The following is a 19,888-nucleotide window of genomic DNA, read 5'->3' as shown; positions in this document are numbered from 1 at the left end:
CCCTTTTAGATTCTATTTGGACTTACCCTCACATTTTTTCTCATATATCAGGCATATAGACTCCATTTTGTTTAAACAAGATATCATCGAAAAGTTGTTTCTGAGCCCGTCATAGTGGTACATGTGATTTTTAGTTTTGATGCTTTTTTGATGACTTTTTCTGCTGTCAAACTTATGGGTACAATTTTTCACTCTAAGAGACATATCTTGAGCATTCAATCTTCGATTTGAGAATTCTTTATATCATTGGAAAGGTCTTTCCAAGCTCTTTCCAATGATGCTTGTTGTTTTTCCAAATTCTACTCCAGGCACATTCTATTCAATTTTTTGCATTCTAATGGATATCTTGATTATTTCAGGGCTAAGGATCAATTTCAGTGCTTTAGATGATTTGTCATGACTTGTACTATCTATTGTATTAGTCTTATGTCTCTTTTGGTCTACTTAGACATCATTTATATGCATTTTTACAATCACACTAAGATAAAGTGTCATATTTCATGTGTATTTTTGTTTCAGTTGTTTTGCCTTCTGATTCAAGTAGTGTCATCTGAGGACACTCATACAGATTATTATATTCTTGGGATTCACCATATCTTGTACCTTATGGTACATGCACTACTCTGATTAAAGTGCCATGGGGAGTTGATGTTTTGCCTTTGGTTGCCATCTTCCTTTGTCTAGTGAGTTTCCCTTCTGTGAGACTATGACATTAGCCACATGACTTGTCTGAGATTTATCACCTTAGTGTACACATATGTACTCTTTTGTGCATCTTGATTGTGGTTCCTTGACATGCAATGCTTTTGGCCCACTTTTTTAGTTGCTTGTCACCTCACCCTTCTCTGCATTAGGGGGGTTTCTTCTATTGTTTCTCATGCTTCCTTGGTTCGATGGAGTGAGCTACATATCCAATTTTTGTTCCTATGTACTAGGGGGATGCAGTGGTTGGGTACCTATGCATTTTGGTGAGATGGATTATTTACCATATAGACAGTTTTTTTTTTTTCGTTCCTACTTTGATTGCAACCTTCCATGTTCGATTGATAAGCTCTTTAGGCTTTGGTGTTTCATGCCATTTGTATCTTTGATTTTAGTTGTTATCTTTTATGTGCCTCTTGATTCGATGCAGATTATAGTCTTCTCTACCTGGTCAGGATCTATTTCAGTGGAGGTTCTTCAGATCAACACTTACTTTTTGATAAAGCTTTGCAACCTCTACATGCTTTAGTACTAGTGTTCTACATGATCATCTTTTGTTCCTATCTTTTGAGACATTACCTAGTTTGGAGGCTTCTTCAACACTTCACTAAATTTCTTTTCAGTATTATTTCCATCTCTTTTTGGAATAGGGTTTTTCTCATGTGGTTTTCTCTATTTTTCTTCTTTTTAGAGATTTGGTTGTGCTTGGGTATCTCATCATGCTTTTTTGTTGGGACTTAAATTTACTTTCAGTAATAGTTTCTAGATTTTTAGCTATTCCTTACATTTGTCTTGTGGGGGGGTGTTAGAGTAATTAGATATTTCCTAATTAACTCTAGTTTGCTCAAGCTGAACTTTGGGCATCTAATAATGAATTCTTTTATTAATTATTATGATGCAAGCTAGGTTAGAAATTTTTAGGGTTTCGATCTCCTTTATAAGGATAATCTCTCATTGTAAACATTCATTCAGTTTTTAAAATAGCAATTTCTCTTTTTGCTTATCAAGAATGTCTCATCTATAGATTTGGTAATTCTTGCCTCCATAATTTTTTGCTTCTCTCTTCTGTGACAAGTGTTTGCATGCAAGTGATTCTTGGGAGCGGTGGGGTTAATCTTTCATCAACTTCAACAATTATGCTATCTACTGCTTTGAAATATAGCCTAGTGACAGACACATATAAATGGCACTTGTCATATTGAATTGTTGCTAGTTGCATACACATGTCAACCATGTATATCCCCCACTTGCCCAACCTTGACATCATCCCATCTATTTTTAAAAAAATATTTTCAATGAAAAAATAAAGATTGCCAAGAAAATTGAAAATAACCAATTAAAACAAAGAAACTAAAAATAAACAAATAATTTTAAAAATAAATAAATAATTTTAGTAGCAAATTTTCCTTAGAGCATATGATAAAGGGATGTGCAGAGTTTCCAATCAGGATACTAATACAAAAGAATGCAATTGAAAACTATAGTCTCTTGCCTAAAGACATGGACTAAAAATGTGAATACTCATTTACTAAAAATAAATCTAAACAACCTACCATTTACACAAAATTGAAAAACCAAAAACTAATCTATCATTCAAAAATAATGATTTTAAAATTATTAAATTTTATTTATACTAAGTAAAAGATAATAAGAATTTTTAATTTTATAACATATTGAATATAAATGAATTATTAATGTTACTAAAATTTAAATATTGTACAATAACTGTTAAATCTTTAGAAATATTATTTAAATCTTTAAAATTTATTTTATATATATGCTGAGAGTCATCCTTCTCGAGGCACCTATTTTAATTCAAATTCTATGATTTTTTTTGTAGGTTAGAACTTAAATAAAATAGGTGCCTTGAGAAAGATAACTCTTATATATATATATATATATATATATATATATATATATTTGTTATTAAATATAGTTGTATAAAGTTACTATAAAAATGATTCTTCAATATTTAATATTTTAATTTTACATATGGTGTTTTATTTGCATAACTTTAATTTGCTTTTATTTTAAGATATTGTTACGTAAAATGTTACAATTATGAGTAGAGTTAGGGTTAGCATTACAATTAAAATTAGGATTTGGGATAGGGTTAGGGTTAGGGTTAGAATTAGAGTTTGAGTTAGAATTAGAGTTAGGGTTAGGGTTAGAGTTAGGGTTGGGGTTAGAATTAGGGTTCGAGTTAGGGATAGAATTAGGGTTACAATTATGATTATGGTTAGAATTGGGGTTAGGGTCCTATTTTTTTAGGTCTAATATTTCTGCCTCCATTTGGCTTCCTATTATTTCGGCCAACTATTATTTCGGGAATGCTAAATTGTTATTTTATTATTAATAATTTATTATTTAATTTAAAATTTATGACTGCTTCATTTTCTTTCTTATTGACAAAGAATCTATTTTAAATTGATTTGTAAATATAAATTCTTTTTTAACTCTCATCAAATTTATTTTTTATTTCTATTTGTTAATAATTATGATTGCCAAATACATCACACATTTTTATTTGGTTTTTAATATTTTTTGTGAATGCCAATGGCATTTGCTATTTTAAATTGATTTTTAAAAATAAATTTCCTTTGTAACTTCATAAATTAATTTTCTATTTCTATTTGTTAATAATTATGATTGCCAAATGACATTATATATTTTAATTCCATTTTCAACATTTTTGTGAATGCAAATGAGATTTGCTATTTTAAATTAATTTTTAAAAATATATTTTGTTTGTAACTTGCATCAATTTTTTTTCCTCACACAAATTATTCTTGTGCAAGGAATTGTTGCTCCATTGTATATGCCTCTGACATAAAAATTTATATATTCAACAATAGTTTTTAAATCCTTAAAAATATTGTTTAGATTGTTAAAAATTCTCATAAAATTAAATGGATACATCTGTATTCCAGCCTTGACAAAACCAATAACGAATAACGAATAGTTTCATAAACAAAAATTAACTTAAACATAATTGATATTACCAAAATTTAAATAATCCAAAAATATTTTTAAATCATTGGAAATATCGTTTGAATTCTTGAAAATATCGTTCGAAGAAATCTTGGACATATCTGTTTTGTTTTAAAAATAAACATGATTAGCAGCATATTCATCCAATTATCACAATACAGATACTCAAGAATGTCGTTGAAATGCTTAAATCCTACCACAAAAACAAACATAACCAGAAAGATTTACAGATAAAGCTCCGTCCATGGAAATCTTCACTGTCTGCTAACAAATTTTAGGCTTCAAGCGATAAATTGGTATCTATCTATACTTTCGTTAGCGCCTCAGCTGCAGAATCGACAGAGAGGTAACTGTTAAAAAAATTTCAACTCTGTCAAAAAATTTCTTTGAGAAGATCTTTTATCTGTTAAATTCTTCCTTACCTTTAGCGGATCCATGGTTTCAGCTTATCGGATTTTAAATTTACCGTTTTTAACTTTTCAAAATTCGATTTCCTGTCAATTTGTTTAAATCTGGAGTTTGAAGTTACTGCTTTTCGTTTCCCAAAACTCAATTTTCTGTAAATATTTTTGTAGTCGGAGTTTAGGGGTTAAAAAACAGGGCTCGAAGCGCAAGAACTTAGCCAAGTTTAAACATCTGATATGACAAGACTGAAAATTACAGCTAGTAGACAAGGAATTCTAGCCTTCACTGCTTGCTAACATATTTTAGCCTGTAAGAAATGATGTGATCTTTTGTTCTTCTATTTTCACTATAATGCCACAAATTCAGAATCCATCTGGAATAATTTGTAGAGATTCAACCAACGTAGAAAAACAAATCTATTTTCTCTGATTAGCAACTCAGGAGCGGAATTGGTAATGCTAACGGTTTGATGATTTCAGTCTCGTTCAAAATTTTCTTTGTGAAGACCTTTTAAGTTATATTCCTCGCGACCTTTTGCTGATACAGGGTTTCAGCCTATTGTTATCTAGAGCTACCGTTTCTTGCTTTCAAGCTTTATTTTTCTATTTTTTAAATTATATTTGGAATTCCTACTATTTTTCGTCTTTTGTATTCGCGGTTCAAATGTAAGGTTCAAGGTTCGAAACTCGAGGACTCAGCCAATTTTAAACGGTCTGATATCCTAAATTGGTAGGTTTCAATGATAAGACTGAAAATTACTGTTAGAAGGCAAGAATCCTAGCCTTCACTGCTTGCTAGCAAATTTTAGTCGTAAGCAATGAATTGACCTTTGTTCGTCTATTTTCGCTTAAATGCCACGGATTTAAAATCCTAGAAAGTCCCCTGACGTAGAAAAGCTAATCTATTTCATCTAATTGGCGGTTCAGCTGTAAAATCGACAAACGTAGCTGTATAAAAACTTCAAACTTGTTGAAAAATGTCCTCGTGAAGATCTTTTAAATGTTAAATTCTTGCTCAACTTTTGCAGACATAGGGTTTCAGCCTATCGTAGTTTAAAGCTTCCGTTTTTTGGCCTTTCCAAATTTAATTTCTGTCATTTTTATTGAATTTGGGGTTTAAAGCTGCCGTTTTCATTTTGCAAAACTCATTTTCCTGTTATTTGTTTGTATTCAGAGTTTGAAGGTAAGGTCCATGGTTCGAAACGCAGGGACTGAGCCAAGTCTAATAAGTTTTAGACAGGGCTTTCCTCTAGTAAAGACGGCAATGGCAAGAAAATTGGGAGGCAGAATCTATGGAATATTGGCGACGACGATGTTGATAGTGGCTTTGAATTCGGGCTCGGCCAAAGGGGAATATGTGTTGCAGAAGAAAAATGTAAGGGTAACTTGGCCGGATTACATTAGGGGTGCCTATGACTCTGCTATTAACAATTTTGGTTTTCCTCGGCATGCCGGCACTGTAATGGGTTCTGTAGCTTATATTCAACAAAATCGTGAGGGCTGCTGGGATTTTGATCGCACCATTAAATTCCACCCTGGAGAATTCCCTACTGTTCTTCTGGTCGACCATGGAGGTAAGTTTCCAGCCTCCTTGCTCACCAGTGTTTTGTTGTTTTAGTTTTTTCGCTTTTATATGTTGGGGTGTTTAAAAAAAAAAAGTGTATTACTTAAATTCTATAGTTTTACAATAATCAATGACAACAAATAATAATAATCAATCGTAGTTTCGGTTACCACTATTTTGTGTTTTTGTTTTACGCTTTTATATGTTGGGGAGGCAATGGGCTATGGGGCAACTTAAATGCACCCCTCCCAAGTGTTTTATAAAAAAAAAAAGTGTATTACTTAAATTCTATAATTTTAATTGCTTATCATTAGATATAAACATTGTAAGATTAATAGCATTTTAAATCTAATTTTAAGATTTTAGTATTTGGGTGGAAATATTTTGATTAAAAAAGGTAGGAAGAGGGTCCTGAACCTAGATAACGACATTAAAAAAATCTCATCCTTGTTCTGGGCTATTACAGCCAAGCAATAGAGAAGCAAACTCTGACCCCAACAGTCAGAGTCCCACCCAGAATTATAGAATTGAAAAATAATAAAAACATGCCATGATCTTCGAAAAGTTTTAAACCAACCAAATCTAAAGGTAACATAAGTCTAAACTGTAAACTACTAAACTTACTAACCAAAACAAAGGTCTTGCTACCCCAATATCAGTGGAGATTAATATAGTTAACAATAATGAGAGACTAGCTCAATAGTGTCAATGACATAACAATGAAGTCTTAAAAATCACTAATAAAACCTCTAACCATCAAAGAACTAAAAAGGTGCCAAAAACACAAAAAAGGGGAGCTAGGCCTGGTTAATGTTCTCCCAATCTTCATTGAGGTACTTGATCTCCTCCATCTAGTTCTCAATCCATGTGACACTCTTAATCTCATCGCACTTTTCCTCCCTAGTTTGGCTCGCCTTTCTTAGTTTACTCTTCCCATTGATCACCCCAAACACAACCTTTCTCATCATTTCCTTCCGCACCTTGCAAATCACAAAAACAACCACACCCAGCTCAAGTCTAGTGATGACCATATTGAACTTATTGTTTAACACATCAATCTTCTCATTAATTCCAACGAATTTTTTTTCACAATCCTTTTTGAAGTCTTCCACCTATCTCTGGATGAAAGTAGGGGAGACATCTTGTTCCTTAACCTTGTTTTTATCAGAGGACTTGAATTCTTCATCATCGAAAATTCCAAGATCCACCACCACTTTCATTTCTTTGGGAGATTGGGTTTCCTCATCTGAATCCTCCGCTTCCACTTCAAAATCCGCATCTTCAAAGGAGCACCCTTCAACTTTCTATGGCATTTCCTCCACTTCTATCTCGTTCACCTTATCCTCCATTTAAGAATTGTGGGGGTCCTTGCTTTCTTCCTTGTAGCTTTTCCTTCTTTTGTTTTTAAGTCTCCTAGATCTTCTTTCCCAAAACTAGTATTACCTTTCTAATTTTTTGAGTCTGTGGCTCTTCCCTCCACCTCAAAATTAGAAAATTCTTCCCCATCATTATTGTTGATGTCAATAATGTCATTAGTCATTCTCCTTTTTTTAGGTTTACTGATAGGGCTAGATTTGGCAGAAGCATTCTTATATTTTTTGGGTGCTTCAAGCAAAAGGGATTGTTCCATGGAAATAATAGGCTTCTTGGGCTTGGAGGGCTGAGAGATTTCTGTGACTTGGGGTCACTCTAGAGGGGTATTTTCCAAGCATATTTCTTCAATAACCACCGAGGACTTAGACCCTTTAGGAGTAGCATGGTTTTCAGTGGGCGAGAGACATCTACCAAGCCCTGGATGGTAAGCATAGACATGATGGTAGAGGAAAAAAATGAGCCCTTGGTGGATGGGGGGGTTTTCACCCAGGACAATGCTGTTGACTAGAGAGGAATACATGAACAAAGGGATGTTCATTTTTTCTCCATGACACAACATGTTAAGCAAAGGGAAATAGTAGCCATGATAGGATGTATACTAGCCTTCAAGAGTGAAATAATTAACCAATAACAAATGCCTCCAAAGGGACTAGGAAGGGAAAGCCTATCATATCCATTTCCAAAACTGACTCTAATAGGTTCTTCCATTCCTTCAAACAATTTATGCCTAAATTTTCTATAATTCATCATAACTTTTCTTTCAATTTGCACACCATTACAATCCAGGCTTGTCGCTTCATCAATCAACTCTAACGTCACCACGAAATTGATACTCCCTATCTCCACCTGACCCTTGTTCCACAAGTTAGGAAACTTAGTCGAGAGGGTGATATTGTGGCCTTTCATAGCTAGGATATAAGAATAATCCCTTCTTGACAAAGTAGCCCCAGATATCCTTATTCGGCTCTAATTCTTTGTTATTTCTAGGTTGTACACATTTCGGTGGGCCACCCATGATGTTCTCCTTCTCCTACAAGTAGTTAGCTTTCTCGGGGCCCAAGATAAGCTTGATTGAACCTCTATCTGCAACCCTGCTTGTCATGGAAGCTTTCTCTGAAACTTGAGGGCTAAGGATGTTATTAAGAGACTTAGAATGCATAGTGAAACTTTCCATTTCCAAGTAAGGGTGACAAAAACTATTCAGACTTAGGAGTTAAAAAGATCTTGCCACAAATATTTGCCTTGTTGCTAGCTCCATATTTTTTCACACATCTGGCTCTTTCCTTGTCATTGATGGGATCAATGTTGTAAATCATATTGACATGCCACACATACTTCTACGGTTGAGTGGGGGTACTTTCCAACTCAACACCATAAATATCTAACAACGAAATAATTGACCTTCTTGGGGAATAAAAATGATGGATATGGGTTGAGATTTGCCTGATGTAAGTTTATTTTTAAAATGATATGGCTTGTCCTTTTTAGCTTCATGAGGGTTAAAACCTCATTAATGTGATAATTACAAATCACACTTGAACACACCACTATAATAGTATTGATACCTTTGATGATCATGGGGCCATAACTCTACTGAGTAGGCTTCTTGGTCATCCATCTGTCACTTCTAAAATTTCTACCATGCACCATTATATTTTTTGTAATCATTTAAAACAATTTGATTTAACTCTTGCATCCCCTCCATCTTAGTCACCACCTTTCATTCTTCATGGTTTAGCCCCCACGTAGCCATGTAGTCCACGAGTTTGTTCCCTTCTCTAAGGGTGTGTTTGATTAGCACATTACTGAAAGATGAGAGTCTTCTTTTGTAATCTTCCATTATAGGGGATATACTCCATGGGCACTTGACTTTATTTAAAAGAAGGTCAATAATGAGCTTCAAGTCACCCTCCAACTCAACTTTTTCCTTTCAAAGGTCTTGTAGAGTTTTAATACTGAACCACATAGCTACAACCTCAACATAATTATTGGACCTTATACCTAGTTGCTTGGTGAAGCCAAGGATAATATCACCTTTCCAATCTTTGATAATTCCTCTTGCTCCAACTTCACTAGGATTGCCTTTGGAGTAGCCATCCACATTACATTTCAGCCATCCCTTCTTAGGTGAAATCCAGTAGCATTTTTTCCTTTTCCAAATTTTTTGCTAGTTGATATCAATCAAACTTTATTTTATATTCCAGTTTTATACTATCTCTGGTGATATTTTTGATGGAGCCAACTTCCCTCTTTTTGTCTCTAAAGATTCTATTATTTCTCTCTTTCCAGATACACCAACTAACCATAGGAAGAATAATTTTCCAAGTATTAGTTGAGATAGGTGGGAGAAGGGCAACACCTTCCATTGTAATATCACGTCCTTAATGTTTTACAGGTAAACTGTGACAAGATGAAACTCCTTGAGCACCAGATTCCAAATCTCAATCATGAACCAAAAATGTAACAAAATATGATTAATAGACTCAACATTCTTTTCACATAGGGCACACCAAGTGGAGCTTATGTTTAGTTAGGTTATTGAGAGTGAGGATTTTCCCATGAGCCAAAACCTACCAAATACAATTTATTTTTGGTGGTATATTATAGGTCCAAATGCTTTTCAAAAAAATTTCAGCAACAAAAGAGCCTTCAAGCACTTTGTAGGCCAAACTAATAGAGAAGAGGCCATTGTTTTTATATCTCTAGAACCAATTGTCCTCCTAGGCTTGATTAAAGATAGTAGTGTTAGGGAGTACATTTATATGGGAGATAACTACCTCTTTGTTAACATGTCTAATTCTTCTAGCCTCCCATTGGACATGCCACAAGCTAATAAGGTCCTTCCATTTGGTACTACCATTCTCCCATTCTAAGTAGTTTTCCACTTTCTCCCCCACATACACCTCCAACTAGTCAATCTAGCCCTAGTCATTCATTGACCACCTCCTTAATAGGCACCGCATCCTTCCAAATTTCTTCCTAGAATAGGCTTTTTCTATAATTTCCCATTTGGGTTTGACTACCTCTTCTAATTAGGCTTCTAGTTTTTAGAATAATCTTCCATAGAATAGAGCTACCATTGGGGTTGTTCTTGCTAAGATATGAACACGAAGGCCCACAAGATAAGTATTTAGCCCTTAGGATTTTTGTCCATTCTTTAACTCCTTCTAAAGTTAACCAATCTATCTTTGAGACAAGAGATCTGTTCATACTTTTGATATTTAACCTTGGGTTTGCAAACCTGATTTCAATTGACAAGAGCCATTTTCCTCTTTTCCTCAACTTTCGACCACATATATTTATTTTTGTTTTTTCCACGATATCTACCACCTTTGCAAGCATTAAGGAAAAAGACAATAGGTACACTAGAATACTTTGGAGATAGGCTTTAAGAAGAAGGAGCTTACCCCCAAAACTTAGAAGTTTGCCTTTCCAGCCAACTAGTTTCTTTTGAAATTTCTCTATGACAAAATTCCAATAGTAATGGTTGGTTTTTTCTGCATAGAAAGAAAGGCCAAGATACATATATGGGAGGCTTTGGATTTGGCATTCCAGTTCTGCAAAAAAGATTCTTTGCATGTCTTACTGAGTGTTCAAAAAAAAAGTATGCTTTTATGAAAGTTTTTATATTGGCCAGACAAATTGGCATAGTTATCTAACAGGGTCTTCCAAGCCTTAGCTTCAAAAAAGATAGCTTCTCCAAACATAACAATATCATCCACAAATTTCTCATGAGTAGTGATGGGGATATTAGAGGCTGCTTTGACACCACATATAGCTTTGGAGAGTTTTAGTCTATTTAGGTTCCTGCTTAGGACATCTGCCACAATTATAAATAGTTAAGGAGAAAGGGGGTCTCCTTGTCTGAGGCCTCTACCAGTAGTAAAAAACCCGGAGGGGGCACCATTGACAAGAACATCATATCTTGTAGAGGTGACACAATTCATAGTCATCTTGTGGAACTTACTAGAGAAGCCAAATTTAGCTAACACTTTGGCAAGGAATGACCATTTCACCCTATCACACACTTTAGAAATGTTGAGCTTGAGAGCCACTACTGGTTTAACATTGGCATTCATAGAGTGCAAGGTTTCATGAGTCATAATGACTGCATCCATAATATTCCTCGCACCAACAAATCCTTTTTGGTTTTTTGAAATGATTTTTCCCAAGATTGGCTTCATCCTATTCACGAGAACCTTGACTATAATTTTGTATATTGTATTACAAAGACTAATAGGGCAAAAGTCTTTCATATAGCTAGGGTCAATTTTTTTAAGGAATGAGTACAATTTAGGTTTGATTAGTTTTGTTCGCCATATTACTAGTTATGAAGAAGTGACAGACAAATTTGAAAACATCCTCTCCTAAATGTCCTAGTAATCCTAAAAAAAATCCCAGGGGAACCCATCAAGGCCTAGAGATTTGAAGCCTTGGAAAGAGAAAGCAACAATTTTGACTTCTTCACTATCAACATTTTTGGTCATTGTCACATTGTCCTCAGGCAAAACAAGCTCAGGAATACACTCCAGCAAATCATGGGGGTCTTCAACACCATCATCAAAATTACCCCTTTGATGAAAGTAGTTAATGGCTTTAATATTGATATCAACTTCATCTGTAACCACCTTATCATTATCCACTTTAAGAGATCTGATTGTGTTTCTACTCTTGTGTTGCAAAGTTGTATGATGGAAGAATTTAGTGTTCCTATCTCCTTAAGTAAGCCATCGGATCTTAAACTTCTACCTCCAGAAGGTTTCTTCCTAGGTCATGATGGAAAGCCATTGGTATCTATAGGATCTTTCTAAATTTTGGGAGTCCAGGTCATTCAAAATCTCTTCTACTTTCTTTTGGGAGATTAGGAGTTTTCTTTCCAATTCCTTTTTCTTCTCAAAAATATTTCCAAAGGACAGTTTATTCCACTTCTTAAACCTATCTCTAATAACATCCAACTTAAAGCTAGAGTTTAAAAGAGGAGAAAAATTGGCTTGGGTCTTTAACCATCCATCTATCAGGTCTCTTAACTTGCCATTGGATCACCACATTATCTTAAATCTAAAAGGGCCAACTTTTATTTTTCCTACTTTCAATTCCATGAGAAGAGCACTATTGTTTGACCCCATTCTAGGTTTGGTCTCCAGGAAGAAGTCATCAATATTACTTCAGTTGGATGACAGAGAAAACCTGTCCAATTAGACTTGGATGATGCTTTTTTCCCTATCTCTAGTTGGACCAAGTAAACCTCACCCCTTGAGGTCTATATCTAATAAACTAGTTGCTTGGAAGAAGTCTTCAAGGTCTACCATACTATCAGTGAAGTCCTCAGAGCTCCCTAGTTTCTCCAAAGGGAGAAGAGGAATGTTGAAATTGCTGGCTAACATCCATCTAACATTCTGGTTGTTACACATCATATTTTTAGGGATTCTCATTATTTTTTTATTTTCCCCTTAGAGTTAGAAGCATAGATGCTCACAAAATTCCAATACCAACCAGTAATATTGTCATGGAAAAATAAAATAATGGATGTTGCACCAGAGTAAAAGAGAGTACCTAAAATTTTGTTTGCATTCCAGGTGATAGCCAAACCTCCAGAAGCACCATTGGCCTCTTGAGAGACCCAATATGCCATCAACCAGATGTAGGGCATCACCTTGTCCAAGTTATCTTTACTTATCTTAGTTTCTTGAATGAGCACCATATTAACCTTAGAATCAAGTAAGGCACTTTTCAACATATGCTACTTAAAGTGACTGTTCAGTCCTCTAACATTCTAGGAAACTATTCTGACCATAATAACAAAAATGAAACCGCTCTAGTTTCTGAAACAACCAAATCCTTTGGCCCAAACACTTAGTGAACACCCAAGAGGGGCCCCATTGCTTGCCAACATCTTCTAGGGGTCTCTCACCCGTTTACTAGTTCCTTTCTCCCCTGAGGGTTTACCCACTCTTATGTCTTTACCCACATCTATTTTATTCTTCCTTTTTTTTTTCTTATCGACCATTGTTGATATCACCTCTTCCAACATTGCAGAATCATAATCCCCATCTATCCCCAACCTTAGGTTAGGGTAAACTAGATTAGCTCTTGTCAAGTTTGAAGAGATAGGACCATTGAAGGGCACTCCAAAAGAGGACCTTGGCCAAGGGATAACCACAAAGATACATGATTTACCAACAAGAGAATGAACAGGGGACGAGGAACTTATCACCCCAATACATTTAGAGGAGGAATCCCAGGAAGCCTTAGCCGACAAGTCCATAATTTTATGTTGTGCCAAGGTCAATGGGGAACCTTTGTCTCCTTTTAAGGGGTTACCTCACACTCAAAGGAGTGCAAAGCACCAAGGTCCCTGGATTCAAATCCTTGAGCATCTGAAGGTTTGTAGGTCTCAAGGAAAAACTCCAAAACCTTGGGATTTGGGTCACAAGGAATCTCTATCCCCTCCTCCCTAACTAGGCTTGTAGTAGGGATCTCCATCTGCAGGGGTGGGTTAGTAACTTGCATTTGAAGGGTGTAATATTTTATGTTCAAACAAATCAAATAAATAACATTTACAAATTAAAAATATATTATAAAATAAATCTATTTAATATAAAATATTTATTTAAAGAATATTTGTAATACACTTTATCTATAAGTATTGTCTAATATTTATAATTTTATATATAAAAAAGTTAGATGAATTTTTTCTATTAAAAATGCTATAACACATTGTTCATTGTTACCAAGTAAGAGATTAGGAAATGAGCATTGAGCCTTCGACAAGGAGTCATATAAGAAGAGACCAAAAATTATTTTTCCATATTTATTATACCAATAATTACCCTTTCTATATCTTAACTTCAATCTAAACTTCAGGGTATGTGCAGGGTCATGGTCGACCAAACTATGGCCTTAAGTGGCAATGAAAAACCAACAAATCAAGATTATGTTCACTTGGCACATAATTTTAAAGTAGCTATGGACTTTGTATCAAAAATTTGTAAGAAAAAAATCTGTAGGAAATTGAATCTAGTTTCTAAACTACTAGGCCTTATCTAAAGAAAAAATTATTTGATTGGTCAAAAATTTGGATTTTAATGTTGTACCACGAAAATTTTAGGGCAAAAATAAAAAGTAGGTGTACGTCTGACCACCTTAATCAAAATCAAATGATAATATTTTTTAATATAATAATAAATATAAAAAGTAAACTCATGCTCAGATGTGATGCATATTTTTGGGTATTTTCATTCCCAATAAATAATTAATTATGAATTTTCTACTATAAATTTTTTAGAATAAAAAAATCCCGTGTTTGACCACCTTAACTAATTGAAAACTTTATAAAATTAATCTTTTCTTTATTTTTTCTTATACTAGGCAAAGCATAGAATGTGACACAAATTTTGGATTTCAAAAATGTCATACCGTTTGAAAGTTATAGCTATTTTTCAATGAGTATGTCAATCAATAGTTTACAGACATCTTCATTAAAAATTAACTAATAAATACTTATCAAACTCAAAATTTGAGAGCAATTATATCAATGGAATATTGAGAGTGTTATCAAAAAACCCTTTTCATTTCATTGAATTTCAATGAAAAAAATATTGTCAGCTGGCTACTCAAAGTTGAATGTCACTAAAGTGTCTCAAACATGTTTTTTGAGTTGACCAAAGAGGTTTGGTAAATACCAAGCCTAATCAGGTACCTGATCCAAAATTGAGTACTCGAAATGTGGCAGCAAAAGAAAAATTCAAAAATTGAGAAGGTGGGAAATAATTGTACATTTTAAACAAAAAGTTAACAAACATATTTAAATATGTTTTCACATTTAAAATATAATGATATATTTGAATACTATTTTTTAAAAAAAAAATTATATAACAAATTTTATTGTCATAATATTAGATATTATATTAAATGTGATTAGTTAGTATATTAGTATCATACCACTATATATTATTATATAGCATTATATACTATCTATAATATTATAAATATTAACTAAATATTATTATTATTATTATAATATTAAATATATATTACTATAATATATATTATTACATAGTATTATAAAGTTTATTAAATTATAATATGATCGATTACCCTATGTCACCCTATGTCCCCAAGGGTGCTAGGACCCCTAGGGATAGGGTAATCAATGCCATGGGTCGAATGGGGCTATGGGCTAGCCCACAACTCCATTGGACCCATTGCATCGTGAGATATGTCCCTAGGGGTCCTAGAATCCCTAGGGACATAGGATAATCAATACAATGGGTCAAATGGAATCATGGGCTAGCACAAAAGCCCATTTGACCCATTGCATTATGAAATGTGTCCCTAGGGGGTCCTATGACACCTAAGGACATAGGGTAGTTGATCACGACCCCATTCAACCCATTGCATCATGAAATGTGTCTCTAGGGGTCCTAGGAGCCCTAGCAACATAGGGTAATCAATGTAATGCGTCAAATGGGGTCGTGGGCTAGTCCACAACCCCATTCGACCCATTGCATCGATTACCCTATGACCCCTAGCCCATGACCCCATTGGACCCATTGCATCATGACATGTGTCCCTAGGGGTCCTAATACCCCTAGGGACATAACATAATTGATGCTATGGGTCGAAGAGGGTTGTGGGGTAGCCCACAACCCCATTGGACCCATTGAATCATGACATGTGTTGCTATGGGTCCTAGGAACCCTAGGGACGGGCATAGGGTAATTGATGCTATGGGTCTAATGGCCCATTGGACCCATTACATCGTGACATGTGTCCCTAGGGGTCCTAGGACCCCTAGGGTCATAAGGTAATTGATGTTATGGGTCAAATGAGGTTGTGGGCATTGGACCCATTGCATCGTGACATGTGTCCCTAGGGGTCCTAAGACCCCTACGGACATAGAGTAATCAATGCAATGGGGTCGTGGGCTAGCCCATGACCCCATTGGACCCATTGCATCATGACATGTGTCCCTAGGGGTCCTAGGACCCCTAGGGACATAGGGTAATCAATTTTATGGGTCCATTGGGGTCATGGGCTAACTCATGACCCCATTGGACCCATTGCATTGAGACATGTGTCCTTAGGGGTCATAGGACCCCTAGGGACATAGGGTAATTGATGTTATGGGTCTAGCTGATGACCCCATTGGACCCATTTCTTCATGACATGTACCCCTAGGGACATAAGATAATTGATGTTATGGGGTCGTGGGCCCAAGACCCCATTGGACCCATAGCATCGTGATATTACATAGGGTAATCGATGTTATCAGTCGAATGGGGCTGTGGGCTAGACCATGACCCCATTTGACCCATTGCATCACGACATGTGTTCCTAAGGGTCCTAGGACCTCTGAGGACATAGGGTAATTGATGTTATGGGTCAAATGGGGTCGTGGGCTAGCCCACATCCCCACTAGACCCATTACATCATAACATGTGTCCCTAGGGGTCATAGGAGCCCTAGGGACATAAGGTAATTGATGCAATGGGTCGAATGGGCTCCTGGGCTATCCCATGACCCCATTGGACCCATTACATCACAACATGTGTCCCTAGGGGTCCTAGGACCCCTAAGGACATAGGGTAATCAATTCTATGGGTCCAATGGGGTTGTGGGCTAGCCCATGACCCCATTCAACTCATTGCATCATGACATGTGTCCCTAGGGGTCCTAAGACTTCTAGGGAGATAGGGTAATCGATGCTATAGGTCTAATGGGTCCATGGGCTTGCCCATGACCCCATTGGACTTGTTGCATCATTCCATGTGTCCCTAGGGGTCATAGGAGCCCTAGGAACATAAGGTAATCAATACAATGGGTCGAATAGGGCCGTGGACTAGCCCACGACCCCATTGGACCAATTGTATTTTGACATGTTTCCCTAGGGGTCCTAAGACCCCTAGGGACATAGGGTAATTGATTCTATTGGTCCAATGGGGTTGTGGGCTAGCCCATGACCCCATTCGACTTATTGCATCACAACATCTGTCCCTACGGGTCCTACGACCTGTAGGCACATAGGGTAATCGATGAAATGGGTCCAATGGGATAATAGGCTAGCCCACGACCCCATTCGACCCATTTCATTATGACATGTGTTCCTAGGGGTCCTAGGACCCCTAGGGACATAGGGTAATCGATCCTATGGGTCAAATGGGGTTGTGGACTAAACCACAACCCCATTAGACCCATTGCATAATGACATGTGTCCCTAGGGGTCATAAAGGACACAGGGTAATCAATGCAATGGGTCGAATGGGGTTATTGCCTATCTTATGGCCCCATTCAACCTATTGCATCATGACATGTGTCCCTAGGGGTCCTAGGAGTAGAAGGACAGGGTAATCGATGCAATGGGTCAAATGGGGTCGTGGGATCGTGGGCTAGCCCATGACCCCATTGGAGCCATTGCATCCTGACATATGTCCCTAGGGGTCCTAGCTAGAGACATAGGTTAATCAACCTAACCTTATTCCACCCATTGTATAATGACATGTGTCCCTAGGGGTCTTAGGACCCCTAGAGACATAGTGTAATCGATGCAATGGGTTGAATGGGGTCTTGAGCTGTTAGACCTATTGCATCATGACATGTGTCCCTAGGGGTCCTAGGACCCCTAGGGACATAGGATATTCGATGCAATGATTCGAATGGGGTCATGGGCTAGCCCATGACCTCATTCAATCTAATGCATCACAACATGTGTCCCTAGGGGTCCTAAGACCCCTAGGGACATAGGGTAATCGATGCTATGGGTCCAATGGGGTTGTAGGATAGCCCATGACCCCATTGGACCTATTGGATTGCAACATGTGTCCTTATGGGTCTTAGGACCCCAAGGGAAATAGGGTAATCAATCTTATAGGTTGAATGGGGTTGTAGGCTAGTCCACGCCCCATTCAACCCATTGTATTGAGTACTCTAGCCAACAACCCTATTACTATATAATAATAATACATTACTATATCATATAATAATAATAATATATTACTCGACTATACAACAATAATAATATACTAATATATAATAATATATACTAGTTGATTTTCCATAGTTGCACAATTGATTTCCCTTCAAATTTTGAGCGATCATTTTGGGTACTCGATATTGGATTGAATACCTAATATTGGATCTGATAGCCAATATGGGATCAGATAGCCGATATGGGATCAAATACCTAAATTATTTTACTGGTAGAATTTTTCCAAAATATTCTCTATCACTACAAACTTGACAATCATGTTTTTTGGGCCATTTTCATGGGTTTGGAGAAAAAACATTGTTTGGGGCCCATTCAACCAAAATGGTTGCCACAAGATTTGATTAGGCGTCCGATATTGTTGTTTTGATAGGGAGAAGTAGTCGTCAAAAGGCTAAATTCAAAAGGAAGGTATCAAATGAAGACATTGCAACATATAAGGAAAGGGACAAGTTAAATCACGAAGGAAGAGACATGGTATGTTAAATGTGAATCAAGTTGATGATGTATTGATCAAAGGTGAAATCATAGAGTCAAAAAATGAATATGTTCAGTTGGGGAATGAAAATGTACCAATTGATAATGATAATTTTGGGATTGAAAATTTGGAGGAGTAAAATTTACCAATTCATAATGTAAATTCCATGATTGACCATGTCAAAAATGAAAATGCACAAGAATGTTACATATCTCCTCATTATAATCGCCATAAAGGTCCTAGAATACCAAAATGGATAATTGAAATTAATGAAATGATTATTACTAATTTGAATGGAAAAAAATCACAAAGAACCATTCAATTATGAGCTTCAAGACTATATAAGATTTTTTTGGCAACAAGACAGTGGTGGAGCAATGTCAACTTTTTATGCACTTATTAAAGATGCAAAAGATGTACCTATGCTTTCCAAATTGAAGATTCATGTCAATAAGACAATGGAAAGAAATGCCATTATTGTGAAAAATCTTTTCAATGCTCTCAATAGCATTGGGAAAAATAGCTAGGAGAAGGATAAGAGAGCTTATCAAAGGGTTATTAGAACCTATTTGGTAAGTCATCATTTGAGAAAGGGTAGATATATGAGACAAAATTTTATTAACTTGAAACCTAAATCGTATTACTTTGAGAAGAACATTTACTAGATGAGAGAGAATTGATGATCCTCTTCAAAATGATACATGGGCTTTTGGTGGGAGACTTCCATGTTTTGATAAGAAGATAATCAATGATGTGAAGCAATAAATTACACATTTTTGGCACTCTAGCTCAAGAGTATCGCCCAATGCTAAAGATGTGTCGAAGTCAAGAATTGGCATTAGAGACCGTACGCCACATCCTAAACATTATTTGGAAGTAAGTCAAACTATGTTGTTCAAAGAACTTAGAGAGAGTCATCCAAGATTGCATATATCACAAAGGGATTTTGAATCTTTGAAGTCATTTTATTGTGTACCACTTAAAATTTGAAATACATGTTGTTGCAAATATCATGTGGAGTTTTCTATGCACGATGAAAAATTACGCTCCATCCATTCTACTGTTGGAAAATGAAGATGGGGTAACTGAGAGGGGAGGGGTGAATCAGTTACCACATAAACAAATTCAACAGTCCCAAATATGCCTTAAACTTAGTTGCTGCTGCTACTCGGTAAACACATAAATTACTGCTTAAAACTTGATAGATGTTTAGTTAATTTGTTAAGCATTTACTGAAATAAGCGACCATGCAAAAGAAAGTAATCATGAACATAGTAGACACCAGATTTACGTGGAAACCCAATATGGGAAAAACCACCAGCAACTAGTCACCAATTTTCACTCTTCTGAAGTGAGCCCTGTTAGGAGCCAACCCTGTTAAAGGTTACAAA

The 19,888-nt window shown here is 35.9% G+C and overlaps 1 protein-coding gene across 1 annotated transcript in view; it reads left to right on the top strand.

Moving 5' to 3' along the window:
- Positions 1–3,842: 3,842 nt before the first annotated feature.
- LOC149551674 (vacuolar-sorting receptor 1-like) overlaps positions 3,843–19,888 on the top strand; it is a 69,574-nt gene continuing 53,528 nt past the window's right edge. Inside the window, exons 1-2 of the mRNA XM_089789726.1 lie at positions 3,843–4,039; positions 5,272–5,671. Coding sequence (XP_089645852.1) covers positions 5,290–5,671 — 382 coding nt within the window. The 5' untranslated portion in view covers positions 3,843–4,039; positions 5,272–5,289. The remainder of the gene's footprint in view (positions 4,040–5,271; positions 5,672–19,888) is intronic.

Source organism: Cupressus sempervirens, chromosome 6, assembly GCF_028749045.1.
Source record: "Cupressus sempervirens isolate cs-2001-9-10 chromosome 6, ASM2874904v1, whole genome shotgun sequence".
Taxonomy (NCBI): domain Eukaryota; kingdom Viridiplantae; phylum Streptophyta; class Pinopsida; order Cupressales; family Cupressaceae; genus Cupressus; species Cupressus sempervirens.
This window is presented reverse-complemented; position numbering and strand designations above follow the sequence as displayed.